The sequence below is a fragment of the Eutrigla gurnardus genome (assembly GCF_963514095.1).
Source record: "Eutrigla gurnardus genome assembly, chromosome: 20".
Lineage (NCBI taxonomy): Eukaryota > Metazoa > Chordata > Actinopteri > Perciformes > Triglidae > Eutrigla > Eutrigla gurnardus.
The window spans coordinates 10,788,446-10,806,017 of NC_139931.1; the positions used below are offsets into that span (position 1 = coordinate 10,788,446).

Below are 17,572 nucleotides of genomic sequence, written 5' to 3' on the forward strand. Positions count from 1 at the left end.
CTTCTCTTTTCTTCCCCTTTCTGGATCTTGTGAAAGGGGTTGGAAACCAACCTGTAAAAATCTTTTCTTTTTTTGTTTTGCAAACCCTTGTCAAGTGCCTCTGTAGCAATGGATTGATTTGAATAAACAACATGAACTGATTTAGGATGGAGAGTAAATAAAGAGGTGTTGTGTACAATAAAGGGACTCTGGTGGTTGGTGTCTCCTTTTGTCCTGTGTGACTCTCTCCTCTCTCTCTCCCTCCCCCTCTAGCAGATAACTAGTGTTCTTCCGGGTTTTCCTTTCCTTACTCCCCCCCCCCCCCCCCCACCTCTCTCTCTCTACATCTAAACCAGTTTAGACTGACATAAGCCCGTAGATGTTCCTATGGCAACCCTCCACTGGCGAACGGCCTGCTTTGGATCAAATGATGCTCGCTGTTCTTTAATCTCAGCACGTGCGTTCTCACCAAATGTAAAATGACAAAACAATCATAGTAATAGCCTTTTGTTTCTGATGTGTATGAATCAACATTTACACTGCGTATATATAAAATGATTTACCCCACTAGGTGAATGTTAATGTTTTTACAGCACAGAGTCAACGGAGAGGCAAATACTTCAATGTGAAAGCAGAGCTACTTTAATTGTTAACGTTTTCTAAGGGGATTGGAATATTTTACAGACACAATATAACGTTAACCCTGGTTGCATAGAAAGCCCTTGTTAAGATCCCAAACATCAAAACAATATACCATATCCAAAATGTCTGAAGTCAAATTTTTATTTCGTCTGCAGCGTTTATGAATAAATCAAGGTTCACGTGTCTAGGCATATTCTCCAATGGGAGTGGAGGAGGATCTCTAAGCCCCCTCTAATAAGATTGCCTCATTACACATGCCCTTGCTGTTTGACTGGATCCTGCACTATTACCTATCAAAGTGCATGTCACAAGGTTAAGAGATTAATGTTGGTTGATTGTCCCTGAACAGGCGCCCGGCTCCCCGTCGAAACCAGTGGTGACCTTGAGCAGGCTGAAGCGGATGCGGATTGGCTGCAGTCCATGACAGCAGCAGGGCTGCAGAAGAACTACGCCTCTCATTTTCAATCCACTGAAAAAGAAAAGCTCCAACAATGCGGCTCCAGCCGTACATACGTAATCTGATAGTGTCAGTATAACATGCAAACTTTTATCATTAGATACTGGGGCATAAAACTAAGGATTTTTCTACAGAGACTGTTTGAAATACTTATGTACTTATACCTACTTTATACCACACATTCTCACAGAAGACGATTATTTATATGAATAAAAACTAATTTGAGATGCAGCCTAGGTAAACTCTAACACCACGTACGATGCCAAGTCATAAAGACCATTCAAGACGAGAATGTTTTTTGTTTTGTTGTAGCAAAGAAAAATGCCTTTCAAGTGGCAGAGCCGGACCAATGAATGTGTTTTATGAGTGAAAATGTTCGTGATGAAGCAGAGCAGCCCCAGGAAATTTTCCACTGTGAGAAAATAGCGTGCTAATTATTAAACTGTACAAAGTATTGCGTTTAGCCAAACTAGCTTGCCATCTGCAGGATTTCGTCATATTTAACCTCCTGATGGAGAAGCTGATCAGGGAAATTGAGTGCTTTTGTTAACGTATATACAGGTACCCTTTTTTTAATAGTAAAAAGGTTTTTAAACAGCCTGACGCTTTGTAAAAAAAAAATGTGGGCAATACAGTAGGTGAAGTTTATGCTAATATATTTGGTTGGTTTTGGTTATCGGTTTGATAAAACATAGCCGAGATTCATAAATATTGATGTGAAATGTAGTCTTAACTTCAATAAAAGAATATTCCAGTGAGAACAGCTGTGGTTTTCTACCTTCCCTAAATGACATGAGCAAGTAAAAGTGCAGCGAGTGTTGACATGTGCGTGTGTGTGTGAACTAAGTCCTAAAACCAAGAAATATATGAGAGCATATTTACACTTCCAGTTCCCTCATCTTTCAGTCAAATTGGGGTTTTTTATGAGTTTTTGGTTAGATTCCTGAAATAGAGTGGCGCATCACACGAACTGGTTCACTCAACAAAAAGCCAATGGGATTTTTCCATTGGAGTTTAGAATTAGAAATATGCAGAAATCAAGCTGTGGCCAACACAAGTTTGTGGTACTTGCAAGTTTTGTGCAGGGAGAAAATCTTCACAATAGAACACCAGTACTGATTTTTCAGGCAAATGTAAAAAGTAAAAAGCTAATGTTAGGCTACAAACAATCCAGTTGCATAAACACCAGCATGCACAACAAGGCTAGTCGCCTTGGTAACGTTTTGTAGTCTTGTTTAGCTACTTGTTAGCAAACACCTTTTTTAAGACCTGCACAACCAGAACACTTTTTAAATGTTTTCTTTGCATAGGCTTTGTATAAGTGGACATACTCATTGTGACATCCTTGGTTTGTGGACTAGGGATTTGTAGGATAGAGTTTGGCATTTTCTTTGCAACCAGTGAAAGGAAGTCACCATATTTGTATTCCGGAGGAGCGACGGGTGGAACTTCTGGCTCTGGCTCGATTTGGCTTCTGGTGTGAAGCTAAACAAAGTTAGCTCCATAATTCGAGGTAAACTTTATGTTTTGATGTTTAAGTAATCTTAGCAGCTAACTGCATTGGCAGCGTTGTAGTGACGGTCGCCAGGCAGCAGCACCATTGTCATGACCTGTCAATCACCATGGTAGCTACTCCCTTAAACATACTCTGCTTTACCGTCTATTTGAATCAACAAAATGAACATCATGCTGTATTGAAGGAGTCTTGAAACTAAAGATTGATACCATAAACACATGTTGATAATGTTTACTGAGAACTAGGGTCATTTTTTCATAGACTTCCATGCAATCAGACTTCTTGCAACCAGAGGAGTCGCCCCCCGATGGCCAGTGGAGAGAATGCAAGTTTAAGGCACTGTCGTATTGGCTTCACTCTTCATAACTGGAGGTTTGCTGCCTGGCCAAATGCCTGAAATAAGGTCAGTGGTTAACACAAGCTCTCTCCGCCTTTTGGTGTGACTATGTGTAGACCTGCTTGGTGTCATCAAAGAGGCGTCGCAGGGTGTAGATTTGAGTGGCAGCGACTGCGATCATGACAAGTAGGCTGAGGCAGGACCAGAAGGAAACCCGCCACAGGTTGTCCTCCAGAAGGTAGCGGTCCCTCGCCTCGAAGGCTCGCAGCACGGTCAGGACCTGACGGCTCCTCTCCAGGTGGTGGTACATAGAGTCCACCCTGGCCTGGGAGGAGAAGAAAACCAGCAGAAAGGAGGAGATGAAAGTCAGTTTTTCATCCAAAATAATGACATCAGATCATTCAAGTATTGTCTGAAAGGGGAATCATAGCTGCGGCAGATTCAGTAGCTCATTGCCCCCCCTCACCCTGATGTCCTCCAGTTGGTACTCCACCATGCTTCCTGTCAAGGCCTCATCCGCCAACCACTCATTTGGACCTGCACCGCTGCTCTGGCTATTAATGATCACCTCAAAGAACACCATCTTCTCTGACAGCTTACTGAAGCTGTTGTCAAAACACAACCGGTAGTCTCCCTCCTCTGTGGAATCCACCCTGCAGGGGTAAAAAAAAAAGTAGATTTCCTTATAGGAAACAGGTGGCATTTGCTCTTAGCAAATTATCATGGTTGAAACTACTCACTATGATGGCTCCAATAGTAAAACTCCTGAGTGACGCACCTGTGAATGCCATCAGAGCTCCTGAAGTCAGAGGCCAGCCGGTGTCCGCTGGGTGAGATGAGGACGAAGCCAACATCCAGACCTGATCCAGCTATCACCTGTGAAGCAAACGGCAACACCCAGGACTCACTCGCATTTTCACTCCAGACCTTTAATCAGGCTAGCTGAGCTAGTGCTATGTGATATTAAAGCCATTGCAGCACACCGAGCAACAACCACGTGATAATAAATGGGTTGTTTTTTCGCTGTCCACTAGTGCCTCTGTTTGCCCTCTTGTAAAAGAAGAGCACAATGCCACATAGTCGTGATAAATTGACCTTGTCATGGTTTTGGTTTGGGCTTCAATGGATTATGTTCCATGTCATGATGCAGCCTTGGACATTGCTGTGATGGTCCATACTGCAGAACCTAGCATCTGTTCCAGTGACGACGATGCCCCAGTAATCCTGCCAGCCTCTTCTGTGACCAAACGATCAGAAACCACAGGGACGTGACTTTGCGATAACACGGTCCTGCAGCTGTCAGAGGGCGCAGTACACATACACTCTGTGTGTGAAGCTATGCAAAGGTCACAGGCCATAAAAGTAGAGTACAATTGTGCTCTTGAATTTGAAGCTTGCGATGTTTGGAAAAGTTCAAAACTGGCAAAAATTGTGTTTGCATTTGAGTATGAGTTATGGTGGCTATATATTTGATGCATTTATAATGTCATCATGTATAGGCATGTTTGTGCTTTGTGGAGGATGCCTGTTCAGCACTCTTGCAGCGTGTTTTTGCAGTATGGTGTCTTCAGCAGCAGGGGATTTCTTATCTCTCAGTAAGCGAGACCAAAGTCCAAGGCTTGTTCACTTGGTTTTCACTTAGACATTATTCATCCAGTTTAATAAAACAATCCAAAACTTTAAACACAGAGACAGAAAGGGAGAAAATGATAGAAAATTATATTTACCTGGTATCCAACTTCCACGCTGTCGTTCCTCGCTGTAGTTTGGTAAAAACACTCTATGCTGCCAGCAGGTAACATAAATGTAAACTCCACGTCTTTGTTTGACTCCAAACCCAAAGTCCAGCCGGCAGTCAGAATCCAACATGCAAGCAGACAGAGCATCATCCTCCGCTCGCAGTGCATAGTTCATGTAATCCGCTTTCACCAACTTAGAGCCACTTTGTCACACATGCACAATAGAGCAACTTCACTGCATATCTGTAATTGATGACTCTCATATTCCGACGGTTGGACGGGAAAAGCCTCACAGTTAAGTTCCTTGATGAATGAGGAAGCCATTGTCTATGTGGACCAATAGCGCTCTGCAGTCTGGAATGCAGCCACATGCAAAACTGAGGTGAGGTGACAAGGTGCAGCAGTACAAACTACATGATGACTCTGATGCCTGAAGCACGGAGGCCACCACAGTTAGAGAAGCTTTCATTTATATCTTTGTTAATCACTTCTCATACTTTTTGATTTTGACTTAACTGATTTTTTTTTGTTTTTTTTTTGCTTAAATTATGAATTCCTCTCCCAAAATGTTGAGCTTGTCATGTCCTCTTTCGTTCTGTAGGGGGAGCTATGGGTGAAAGCAGGCAAAAAGCAGATCATAGACATCATGGATAGAATATATGGATAAGTGAAAAATGTATGGTGATTCTCTGAATTTGTATGATTAATGTTACTTAGTTCAAATACATATTAAATATATAATCCTGTAGTCTTTCTCAGTCTAGATTGTTTTGCTGTGAGTTGCCTAGTTTAGTGGTGTCTATCTTCTCTGAATACAATGGGACTGTTAGTTCCCAATGTAATTAAGTAATGAGAGAAAAACTTGTATTGATTGATCGTGTCGGGAATATTATTTGGTGGCATGTAAATCAGTGCATGAAGTAACTGCGAGTTAACGATCCTTAATTGATGTTCCAACAACTCAAAGCACAAATTCACAGTGACTGGTCATTTCTGAATGGTGCGTTTCCGGAATTCACGACATCCTTCCTTATCTCATGCCTTGTCATCATGATTAATTACAAAGTCCCTCCATAAACTCCTTTATTCCTGTATTAGGAGTGTGAACATCTCTATATTGTTACTTATTTGGGTATGGTATGTTTAAATATGATATTAAATTGAATTGAATTGAAATTGAATATGATATACAGATGCATTAAAGCTCTCCTTTTGTGTATATATTGATGTCGAATGATAATGATATCAAATGTGCTTAGAAGAACATCTGGATGTAAAATCAATGCCTCAAAATATTAATGAATGAAAAAATCCCAACACATAACATCCTTTAAGCCTTCTGAGGATGTCGTTATCAAAGTTGTATCAGATGAAATAGTAGAGTGAAATTCTGAAGCTGTAATTGAATCAGTGTTAAAATCGATAGAAAGATGGATACCTTTTCCTTTCTCTCTCTAATTGGCTGTATCCCCTTAGCATCACCATAAGGACCGTTTAAGAGAATAAAAAAAAAGGACGACAGCAGAAATCTCACTCCAGCCCTGATCTCCAAATCTCCACATGCACTATTGTAGCAAGAAAGCATGGAGAAGCAAACGTTCTTGACACATTTGTATACGTTTTTGGAAAATATGGAAAAAGGAATGCATACTTCTGGGGTAAGAAAAAGTGATCATATTTGTGGGATGTGCTGGAGTATCATCAGTATCATCTTTTCAGAAAAGAATCTGCTGGAAGGTCAGTAGTCAGTAATGGAGCAGCGGTCCTCGTCACGGCCTGGACGTCTTTCCCTCTCCTTACACCACACCATGCTTGTCAGGTTTTTAATAACAGTTTATTCAGCCCCTCACTGCTCAAAGTCAGAAAGAACGTTAACAAAGCTGCAGCTGCAAGTGTCGCCCCCTTTCAAAGCCCTCACTCCTACTTCGACAGGAAACTCTCAAAGGTGTGATCCAGGGGAACGTGTACACCATAAAAAGCCTTCACCTGCCACTGCACGTGGTTGAGATGTGGACGTGTGCACTCCATTTTGGTCAATATCTGTTTCCCTCTCAGTGGGAAAGAGTATGTGAGAGAGGAAGTGTGAATGGAGATATTTCAACATTGCTATTACGATGACGTGGGAAAGTGTGAAGGGGAGGTTAAGTTGCATCGTGTTCGGTCTCCCACTTGCCGATTGTCTTCTTCTACCTTGAGGCTTCGAGGCGATCGATTGTCAGGACTTGCAGACATTTGCATCACGTACAGCATCATTCTGATGTCGGCAGAACCCGAGTCCAGACAGGTGCATCTCGGGCCTCAAAGCGAGCTTTGGTGATACATCTCAAGACTTGGGTGTCTGAGCCTGTTCTTTATCTGACTACCCGTGACATGAGCTGTCTCCGCTTGAGCCAACCACAACTGAGCCCACCCTTTTAGCTACTCTTTCCCCTCTCTGCTTCTCACGTCTTTCTGTCTCAGCGGCCCCTTTTGAAGCAACGCTCCTCTGACAGCTTCAGGAGGATATCGTTTCTCAGTTACAGACAGAGCACTGCAGGTATGTCCAAGTCTGCTTATCCCTCTGTGTGCGTGGTGGACACCCACGTCACCCAGCCTCCAGTGCCACCCAGGCTGAGCCAAAAGCGGCAGCGTCCCGGGGGGCTGCAGACCCTGCTGATCCTGCTGGTGAGCGTGGCGTTGTTTGGCCTCGCCATAGAGGCCTGCTTCATCTACCATCTCTACCAACCTGAATCTGTGAGTATCAAAGAGTCTGCACCTGCTTACAATACCATTTACACTGTTTTCTTTTTTTTTAATGAATTTCCCTTTGAATTTCACTTCGTTAGATCTCAATGGAACACCTCATTTTCACTTTCATTTTACTTTTAGTTTTTTATGGTACTTGTTTTCTGTCACCCACAATGCAAAACGCTTTCAGTTGTGTTTTTGTCTAACACCCATCATTTCAAAAAGTTGTAAGTATTCATAATGGGAATCCTGCAGCGATTCTCAGCAACACCTCCTTTTTATTTAACTTTCACTTAAAGTTGATCAATACTATAAAGGTACGGTTTTGAGTCAAAGATATCAAAATAGAAAAATGAGTTACCATGGAACATAAAACGCCACAATGGATGGAACATTATGAAAGCAGTTCACTTCATGTGTTGTCGATGTTGAAGTGTAAAGTGAGTGAGTTGTATTAATTAGATATTTAAAACAAATCACATTTTAATACGCATATCACCACGTCACATGCTACGTGTATGAAACTGCCTGATTTATGTTCATGCATTAACCAATGTGGAAACTTCCGCTTTCCCACAGACAATTTGTGATTTCTTTTTCTTTTAAACTGGGAGAAAATGGCCAGGTCCACACTTTATACCACACCTCGTGATAGAAAGAACTGACTCCAAATCATATGAATGATTGTTTTTCTCAAAGAAAAAAACCCCCCAAAAAACTGCTGACTACTGCTAAATAATTTCATTATTATGGGAAGAGAGCGGAAATAGGGAAGTCCTGCCCATCAATGGAAAACGCTTGATGTAATGTTGGACGGTCAAAATGCTGTGTCTCACTTTCCTGTTCTGTGCGATGGCGGCGGCTGTCACGGGGGGGCGTGGCTCTCTTGGTGCAGCACTATGATGTGTGTACCAAACAACAAGGGACGGTGGAGAAAAGGAAGTGGTCTATTTCCTGTAGCATGTCTGTGGTCCATTTTTTTGCTACTTACCAGAAAGACCTGTCCTTTGGTTCTGCAGAAGGGTAGCATCGCCGAAAAACAAGAAGGGGTCTTTCAACTTAATTCAGATGAATGATTTAGCAGCATCAGTTTTTGTGGTTGCATGTGCACGCTCAATCACCAATATGCACACACACAACTGAGAGATAACCCTTTTTCCTTTCCATTGCAGGCCACGTCACCTTCGCACTCTAAACTCATTGCAAGTACGTTTCGGCCTTCTTTTTTTAGCAGTCCGATCATTTTCACTTACCTTATCCGCATCAGTGACATTTTGTCTGCTCCTCACACAGGTCAAGTCGTTGCTTCTACCACAAAAAGTCCCAGTCTTGTTGTTCTTCCTTCAAAACCACTCGCACATCTGACAGGTGAGACCAGAGATTACCTCATTGCTCAATTAATTACCAAGACAGAGAGTAAATGATGTCCATCGTCATAGTTTTGACAATTGATACATTATTTAGTATGAATAAAACTTTGCATTCTTGCTGATTTCCCCCAGATGGACAAGATGTAGTTCACGAAAATTCAATCATGGCGTGGAGCCAGGATGCTGACCCTCTCCTCTACCAAATGGACTACCAAAACAAATGTCTGGTCATCCAGCAGGAGGGTTATTACCATGTCTATTCCAAGGTTTCGTTCTTCGAGAGCGATTTCTTTAACCACTCTATTCATCGGAAATCCCAACGGTACCTTGGGGGAAGCATTCCCCTCCTGATGTCCAGAAAAACCTCAAAGCGGTCCAGTGAAATGCTATCCAATAGTTACCTTGCTGGAGTGTTTCACCTCACCGAAAATGACTGCATTTTTGTAAAAGTGAGCAACACCGCGAACATCGCAAGACACAAATACTATGAAAACGTCTTCGGTGCGTATATGATATGAATATCACATTGATATTTCACATTGTTTGTCATAACAGCAAGTAAAAGTGAAAATTAATGTTTTAAGGAACATGCAAGGAAAAAGTAGGTCCATGACCATGAGGATACGCAGGTGTGAAAGGGCGGGTTCTGGTGGCTTATTGGTTGATGAAATGACAGCATTTTTAAAGTATGTTTTACAACCTTCTCATCAGAGAATTTGTATATGCTTCTTTTATACATTGAATGTAACTGTTTGAATGTTCATTGTTCAGTTTAAACATACTGTGTCGGGTTGGTCATGCTAGTTAAACCATGTCTTTTCATTCTTGCTGTAACTGTAACATACTGCACTTTATATATTTATTCTTCCAGTAATAGAATGAATGATATAGTCGCTTTAGTTCTGCTGTAATTATGTATCCAACATATTGAAATAAACAGATAATGATTTGAAAGTGTGGTTTGTCGACTGTCCCGGGCCCTTTTTTGAGGCCACCGTGTAGCTGACGTGAACTTCCTGCTGCGTCAGATGAGGCTGTGCAGGAGCTTTTTTTTGTTGTCTCACAAGCAGCATTGTTACCCACACAATTCATTTTCTCCAAAATAGTTCAGTGACTAAAGTGTCAACATGTGAATCATAACGTTTGTTATACTACTGTTGTTATTTTCAATTCATCACTATGGGGACAAGCATGCTGACCTTGGCAGCGTTTTTTTTTCTTTTCTTCTCTTTTGCATCTGTCATGCAGTCGCTGTTTTGCGCTTTCCCTTCCCTGCTGTGTCTGTTCGAAGAAGCCGCTCTTGAAAACACCCACAGAGTTGTATATTTGTAAACTGAAGAGGAAGTGGTGGTGGGGGCTGCAGTGAAGGTGGGGTGGGGGGGATGGAGACATCGGCAGTAGGTTGCCTGACTCACTTTCCAACCCCACTACCTGAACATGTAGTGTGTGTGTGTGTGTGTGTGTGTGTGTGTGCGTGTGTGTGTGTGTAGAGGTGGGTGGTTCAATAATTTCCCCTCAGATGTACTGTATGAGTTTTGTTCTATCTCGGGTTGAGACTTCCAACTGAGTGACTAATTCCACTTCAGGCTTTCTGCTATAATACTGTCCGAATTAATAAATACACACATTTTCTGTCAAATCATGGTGATGAATGCTTCTCGATCGCCTGCGTGAGTCACTACCGGCCAGCGCCGTTTGACCCGTGAGGTGTGAGAGGTGAGGGATTCATGCTGTTGGGTTTTCCCTCATGATTAGTCTAGACGTTACTTTATGAGAGGATTTGTGTGGGATGACAGCCCTCTACATTTGCAGATGATCTCCGACTAATTCTTCACACTTCCATGTATGAAACCGACACCATTTTTTTTTTTTTTTTTACGACTACCTTGGAAATAAACGACTGCCTATTTGTCCCTGAGAAGTCTCCATGATGAGCAACGTGTGAAGCGGAACACTTTCATCTGCAAAGCAAAATGGAAAGGTGGTCATACACACACACACACACACACAGTCCACAGCTAAACACTGTCCCCTTGTGTTGCTCTCTTGGTCAGGTAGCTGATATATCTGTAAGCAGTGCATCCAGGGAGTTTACCCAAAACAAAATGAATACAATTGTTCTTACACGTGCTTGATAGCATAAGCCTTCTGTGTCCTTCTGATCCGAGGGTAATAAGCATGGTACCATTTCTCTTGTGTAAGGAAACGGACCAGTTTCTACACTGTCCCCTGTAAACAATGGCAGGAAGGAACTAAAGATTACTCAGAGGCTAAGGATAGCAACTTAAATATACACATGTAAATATATGACAATGAATAATCCAAAATAAAAATGTATTTCCACAGTATGTTGTAACAACACACATCATATGGCACATTTATGCCATGTGAATAAAGTCCTGGGGCTGGATTTATGACGTTCCCTCCTGGGGAATATTTTATTATAATATGTGCCATATTTTAATTTCAAGCTTCAAATGACGTGTTATTCAAGGGTTTCCCATTGAAAACCTGTCTGACACCACACACGAGCTCCTTCACTGTTATCTGTGTGTGGAAATTATGAAAATGAGGGTTTTCACAGACGCCGCCAAACATCCTTAAGTGGATACACAACTCTCTCACGTCCACCTCCGCATGCGGAAAGCAAGGGTGGGAACAAACCAACCCATGCAGAGGCCTTCAATACATGAGTGGGTGATGAATGGGTGTGTGCATTTGAACTCAACGTGTTGGACCTCTGCTACTTGGTAATAGAAAGATATACAAGAAATGGGACTCCACAGCTTTGGCAAAGAAGAGTTTCCGGATAAAAACCTCAGTAACTTGGAAAATATGTGTCTTGGTAACGATGACTGAGATCATGTTCCAATGACCTTTTGAGTACTGCAACTCCATTGTTGTGATGTAGGTCAGATATGTTGTTTGTCTGGTGACGATTTTCTTTTGCTGCTTTCCCTTGTCAGAGTCTGGAGGGAATATTCTTCGACAGCATCTGGCAGGGAGGGTCCCGTCGTATCTTTCTATGAGTAACTCATTATCTACAGGGTCCTACAGTTAACTTATGACCTCTCACTTTCAATTCATATCCAGGGTCTCGAACGTGACTCACAGTCAGAAAGCATATACAGTATTTGTGATTTAATTCGCTCTGTTTAGCTCAATATATACTTTAATAGAACGTCTAATACAGTATTAATACTATTCATTCACATATTATATCATCAGGGGTGTGTGCAGCTCTAAAAATAGCTAAAACAAAACTGACTTATTCATTCAGCATCTCTGAACTCTTTCCACATTAAACACAGCGAGACATGATTTCATGTGTCACGAAGTGTGAGACAGGTAGCCAAGGAGGTTTTTCACTATGATTTTAAGTGACAATATCAGACCGATGAACGTAATCGTCATTCTTGTTTTTACGCGATGAACAAACTCGAATTCTTAAAATCGTGACAGATTGTGAATATCTTTATTTTGTGTTAGCTTCTACAACTATATTTTATGACAGTACTTAATAAAGAAAACACAATGCATCGTCTGACAATATATGCATGCCACTCAATGACATACACTGTCACACAGTGACATTCAGTATTGTTATTTGCTGGCTTGCCTATGGTATTCAATTTAAATACAGTAGAATATAGTATATATATATATATATATATATATATATATATATATATATATATATATAGTCCTAAACAATAAATAAGACATAAATATAATTATACAGTAAGAAATAAATCATCAAAGAGCAAATAGAAGCTGTGGTGCAAATAACACAGTCCTGCCAGTTAAATGTGGTGCTTTAGAATAATATACATTCTTGCAGTTAACTACAACACATTTTAAATATAAGAAACTCAAACAAAAGGGGGGGGGGGGATAATACCTGCTTCACTGACTAAAAATTAGCTCCTCGGTCACAGCTATTTGAGAAGCATTGAGAATTTTGCTTTTCTTATCTTTTCACTTCAAGAATCCCCCCCAAACATACAGCACACGCCATGTTGTTTATATCACACAGCTGAGTCTGCAGAAAAGCACATGTAGTGATTATGTCAACCATAGACTGAATCAATGTAATTTCTGTTGTTTTTTCTTGTGGATTTTTTTAGTAGACCAGTATTTCAAATGGTGAGTTTTTACCCAGCCCCTGGTTAAAAGACGTTCTTCATTGGTGAATCCAGCACTTCCTCTGTGACTCAGACACTTCCGTGACTGCAGGAAGACAAGTCAAGTGATTTGCAGGTCTGGTGATCCGAAGGCAAAGATGGTAGGCTGGACAGACGCCCTGACATATCAGAGCTGAGATATGCTGTATGAGAGCTGCACCCAATGTCAATGCATGTAGATGATATTCAGGTAGGTCACGGATTCGTTTAATGCCACGGTGGCTCGCAGGTTGACGGCGACCTCCACGATGTGTCCGGCAGCCATCTCCTCCACCTTGCCCATGAGGCCCGTGCTGCACGTGTTAGGGTTAATCCAACCGTGCAGGATAAGTTTGTCAGCCCTCGTCAGATTGACTGTGTACTGTGACCCCGCCGACGCATTGCATGAAGACAGTGTCACCTGAAGTGTAAAGAAGAAATATCCATCCTGCAATATTTTCAGCACTTCCCCTCCCTTTTCCTCTGAGACCAGGTTTGTATCTGGATTCTTCGATAGCCATTTCATTTTCCCGTTGGCTGTGGGTGACAGAAAAGTTTTTATTAGCCGTGAGTTTTATTTAGGATATCCTGTGGCAATCTTCATGCGTGGTTAACGTGCGTCATGGCTGAATACACATATTCCCTTATTATTAGCATGTGAACGGTGAGGTGACACATTGTGTGAAAATCGTTACAGCCTTTGTCGTACAACTGAGTATGAAAACACCGAAAATAGCTTTACCTTGGGTGGCCTTAAATGTGAGCATTTTACTTTTTGTCCCAGAAGTGATGTGGTCCTGTGGAAAGAGGAAGATATCCAATAATCTCCAAATCTCAACATTCAGGGTGGCTGCCGCAGTGACACACAGACCAACAAGAGGTGACATTTTCTTTTTCTAAACGTGGTGACGAGACGATCACCATCACCTTGAGAACAGAATAGATCATAAAAACATCCTCAGAAGGAACGTGAAGAGAAACAGTTTAGATTAGTGGCATTTCCCCGAATGTGGCAATGACGTCACTGTGCTTCCTCCAAGACGTGAGGAGAGCGGTTAAACTGTCTGACATACATAGCTCAAGAAGAAAGGTCATTTCAGAGAGAGAGAGTGAGAGAGAGACAGAGAGAGAGAGAGAGAGAGAGAGAGAGAGAGCTGTTCCCTGTCTGGAAAAATGGGAAAAAAAACAACTAATATCAATAGCATGACATCTTCATCACAAACAATATGTGTATTCACATTGAGGTCAACAGGAGAAGCACAAACTCTGAAGCTGTGGTTATCTTACCGAAGGTGTGTTGGTTGCCTTGATTTGCTCCGGGCGGTCTGGTGCTACAGGTACAGTGCTGTTCCGAGACTGGAGAGGGACACAGAAGCAAAAAACATGCTCATAATAATCAATAAGTAATGATATGGCTTCTGAAAAGCAAAAGAACCAGTGAGAAATAAAAACCCATTCAAGTTCTCTAAATGATAATTGGTAAGTTTGACAACTCTTAATCAAAAGTTTGAATGCAAAGCCTTATCTGTTAAAACACATCTGTTTACTCATAACGCCAGACTTATATTTCCTTTAAATGATACCCGTTATGCTCCATGGAGGTTGTATCGTGTTGCCTTGTTTTATCTCTGGGGTGTGACGGAGGTTGGTATTAAGCATAAACACTTCTATCTAAACATAATGTGAACACTTCTCAGTGTTTGGGAGCCGTCATAGAGGTCTCTGTCATAAGAGACCACAGGCAGAGGTGTCTTTCTCCCCAGCTGTGCTACCAAAACCACAAGAAAGAGCAGCTGCATGACACTGGTGCTTTTTAACATGCCAGCACTGACATCCATCCCATACTCTGTCAATTCATTCAAATTTGATGCGGCTATGGTGAACGTGTCGACGTTCTGTGAATTCAATTCTTAGGTTATTTTAAGAGGTCTCACCAGGTCCTGATGTCCAACGGTGAAGAAGAGGATGATGAACCCAACCTGGACAATGGAAAGGATGGTGATCCACAACAGGAGGACGTGGATTAGGGAATGCTGGGTAGGCTGTGGCATCGTCACTTTGATGGCAGAGCTCAGAGCTGCCTGAGCCTTGGGGAGCGCACGAAGACAGATGCTAAGAGCTGGTGAATGTACAGGTCCTGCCTGAGTTTCCTCTACTGCGCACCAGAGCGGCGTGTTTGTTCGCTTCCTGAGCTCGGTGTTGTGCAGTGATGAGGACGTTTTGATGTCTGGCGGTGTTCTGCCGTGCCCCGAGTATCTATAGAACAAAGAGCAATCCTGATGGTACTTTCCCTCTCGATGTTAGTGAAGGCAAACACAGAAGGCCCAGATAATGTTTCTGCATTTTGGGGGCTGGCCCTTTACACCTACTCGCTTCAATTCGCCCAAAAAGAGGGAACACAACTCACCAGGAGGAGAAGGAAGACAAATTAGTTCCAAAGTGAATCATTCAGTTCCTTATTTATGATGAGGCTTTATAGAGCATGATGTTGGCAACCCTGAAAGTCTTAGTTTGCTGTTTTTGCTCCATATATTCCCCTTTCTTTCCTCTCGGTCTTCATATTAAGTGTTGTAGAATAATAGTGTTTAACAGAAGTATAATGTACTGAATGTGAGTAAGGGTTGTTTAGTTAAACAAGAATGAAATGTATTAATTCAGCATTGAATAATTGAAGCTTTCAAACAGGAATGCAATATGTTGTGGGGTTGTCTTTTGGTAAACAAGAACAGGAACTGTAGAGATAAAAATAAACATGAATTATACAACAATGAATTATACAAAAATAAACTAGCGTATTTAATGTTTTTTTAATGTAGTTAATACTGGAACCCTGTCAGAGCGCTTTGAGTGACTAGAAAAGCACCATAAAAATCCAATCCATTATTATTATTATTTTTATATTTATTATTATTATTAATAATAATAATGGCAAACAAAAGAGCACGGGTCAAATTCATAGTGGAAGTCGCAAAATGTCATGATAGGTTGTTTACTATTTGCTCTTTGTGACAATTCCCACCTGCATCTGAATTCTGGTTGTGGTCAGTAAAAGTGGTTTCAGTTTCTCCGTTTGTACTTTTCTTTGGGGAAACTTTTCTGGCAGCAAAACAGGATGGGCTTGGTTCAGGTATGTGTCATCAGACTGAATAGATGACTCAGAGACGCAATTTGTACCCAGTAGGGCACCTCATGACTTTCAATGGTCAAGAAACACAAGAAACAACAAACCCAGAGTAGTTACTGACTTTAAATCAAGCAGGCCTTCATGTGCACTGCAGACCTTTAGTTGCATAATACCACACAGAGCACTTCATTTGAATCAAATAGGAAAAGCAGAATTGCATTTTTTTGAGAGTCAGCAGAATCAAATAATGTGCGCATTTGAAACATGTCTGAGCCCGGGATGACAAACATGCAAATGAGAGGGGAAATTGGAGGAGATTGTTTGAGCAACATTTGTAGCGTAACTACTGCGTTTTCGGATGGTGAAATACTTTCATCGAAACCAAATAGTATAACCCCTGAATGAATCATGGATTCATCCGAGAGGCACAAAGGAAACCAAGAGTAATTAATCACGTATGAAATCTTATCCGACATTATTGGAGTGGGTGAGGAATGGGCTCAATTAATAGCGGAAAAGGTGACATCTAATTTCAGAGTAGGGTGGAAAATCGGCTCAGAAAAGTATGAGGGCGATGACACCAACATGTACGTTGTCATCGACTGACAGTGACTGCAGTACATTAACTCAACAAAACACATGGTGGATATATTCAGAGCATAACTACGCCATATGCAACAAATCCTTAATTTGATGCCCTTCACAAAATGGCATCAGATCATGTCATCATATGACATTTTAGATCCACTCCTCAGTGACTGATGTTGATATACATTACATTGACTTCCTCTGACTTTCTGAACAGATGATGACTTACAGCCATCTAGTGGATGTAAATCAATTGTGCACAAACCAGACAGACAGAAAGAATTAAAAATGTTAGGCTATAAACCTCATTACAATATGCTTTAACACTGTTGACCTTGATGTAAAACACTGTGTGATCCTAAATCTGTTGTGATAGTGGTCTGTTTTCCCCCAAAGAGAGAAACAGCTGTGGTGAAGATACGTGTTCACAAAGTTGCTTACATGAAAAATAAAAGAGAAGACATAATAGCCTATTGCATAATATGTGGAATCCGTCACTGTTCCGTCGTAATATACATGCATCTTTAGTGTGTGAAACTGCTGCGTCGAATATACATATGAAAACCGAAAAGTGGCACTTTTCACTTCCCTTCTTTTTTTTGATTTTCCATCCGTCACTTTTTTTCTTATTTAGGGGTTTGGACACGCACATTTCCATACACATCAGTTGCACATAACAATTGACTAAACAAAACAAGTCAAGAGAACCTTATTTATTTAGGCTACCGATGTCTTACAATAACAATAAAGAGTGTAAACTCTGGATGTTAGTGATTTCAAGGGCAGGCTATTATTTCACATACAGCTCCTAAAATAAAAATGAAAGAAGCAGATGTGACCAGCAGAGGGAAACAAATGCTATTTTAGCTATTATGTATGTGAAGTTTTCACTTCCTTTCTGTTAAATGCAATGTTTTCTTTTCTCACTTT

The 17,572-nt window shown here is 41.3% G+C and overlaps 3 protein-coding genes across 3 annotated transcripts; 1 reads left to right on the forward strand and 2 right to left on the reverse strand.

The window, feature by feature from the left end:
* Positions 1–1,974: 1,974 nt before the first annotated feature.
* On the reverse strand, positions 1,975–5,286 carry tmed1a (transmembrane p24 trafficking protein 1a). Its single transcript, XM_084037339.1, has 4 exons — positions 4,659–5,286; positions 3,710–3,807; positions 3,398–3,584; positions 1,975–3,256 (listed from the first exon to the last, which is right to left on the reverse strand). The coding sequence occupies exons 1-4, from the start codon at positions 4,836–4,838 to the stop codon at positions 3,038–3,040; spliced, it is 684 nt and encodes a 227-aa protein (XP_083893465.1). The 5' UTR covers positions 4,839–5,286; the 3' UTR covers positions 1,975–3,037.
* Positions 5,287–6,636: 1,350 nt separating this feature from the next.
* Positions 6,637–9,721, forward strand: tnfsf14 (TNF superfamily member 14). Its single transcript, XM_084036710.1, has 4 exons — positions 6,637–7,403; positions 8,570–8,603; positions 8,691–8,765; positions 8,900–9,721. Exons 1-4 carry the CDS (start codon positions 7,209–7,211, stop codon positions 9,283–9,285), a joined length of 690 nt encoding a protein of 229 aa, XP_083892836.1. The 5' UTR covers positions 6,637–7,208; the 3' UTR covers positions 9,286–9,721.
* Positions 9,722–12,498: 2,777 nt separating this feature from the next.
* On the reverse strand, positions 12,499–15,181 carry tnfsf18 (TNF superfamily member 18). The gene is made up of 4 exons (XM_084038227.1): positions 14,865–15,181; positions 14,218–14,286; positions 13,673–13,727; positions 12,499–13,467 (listed from the first exon to the last, which is right to left on the reverse strand). Exons 1-4 carry the CDS (start codon positions 14,979–14,981, stop codon positions 13,118–13,120), a joined length of 591 nt encoding a protein of 196 aa, XP_083894353.1. The 5' UTR covers positions 14,982–15,181; the 3' UTR covers positions 12,499–13,117.
* Positions 15,182–17,572: the final 2,391 nt, after the last annotated feature.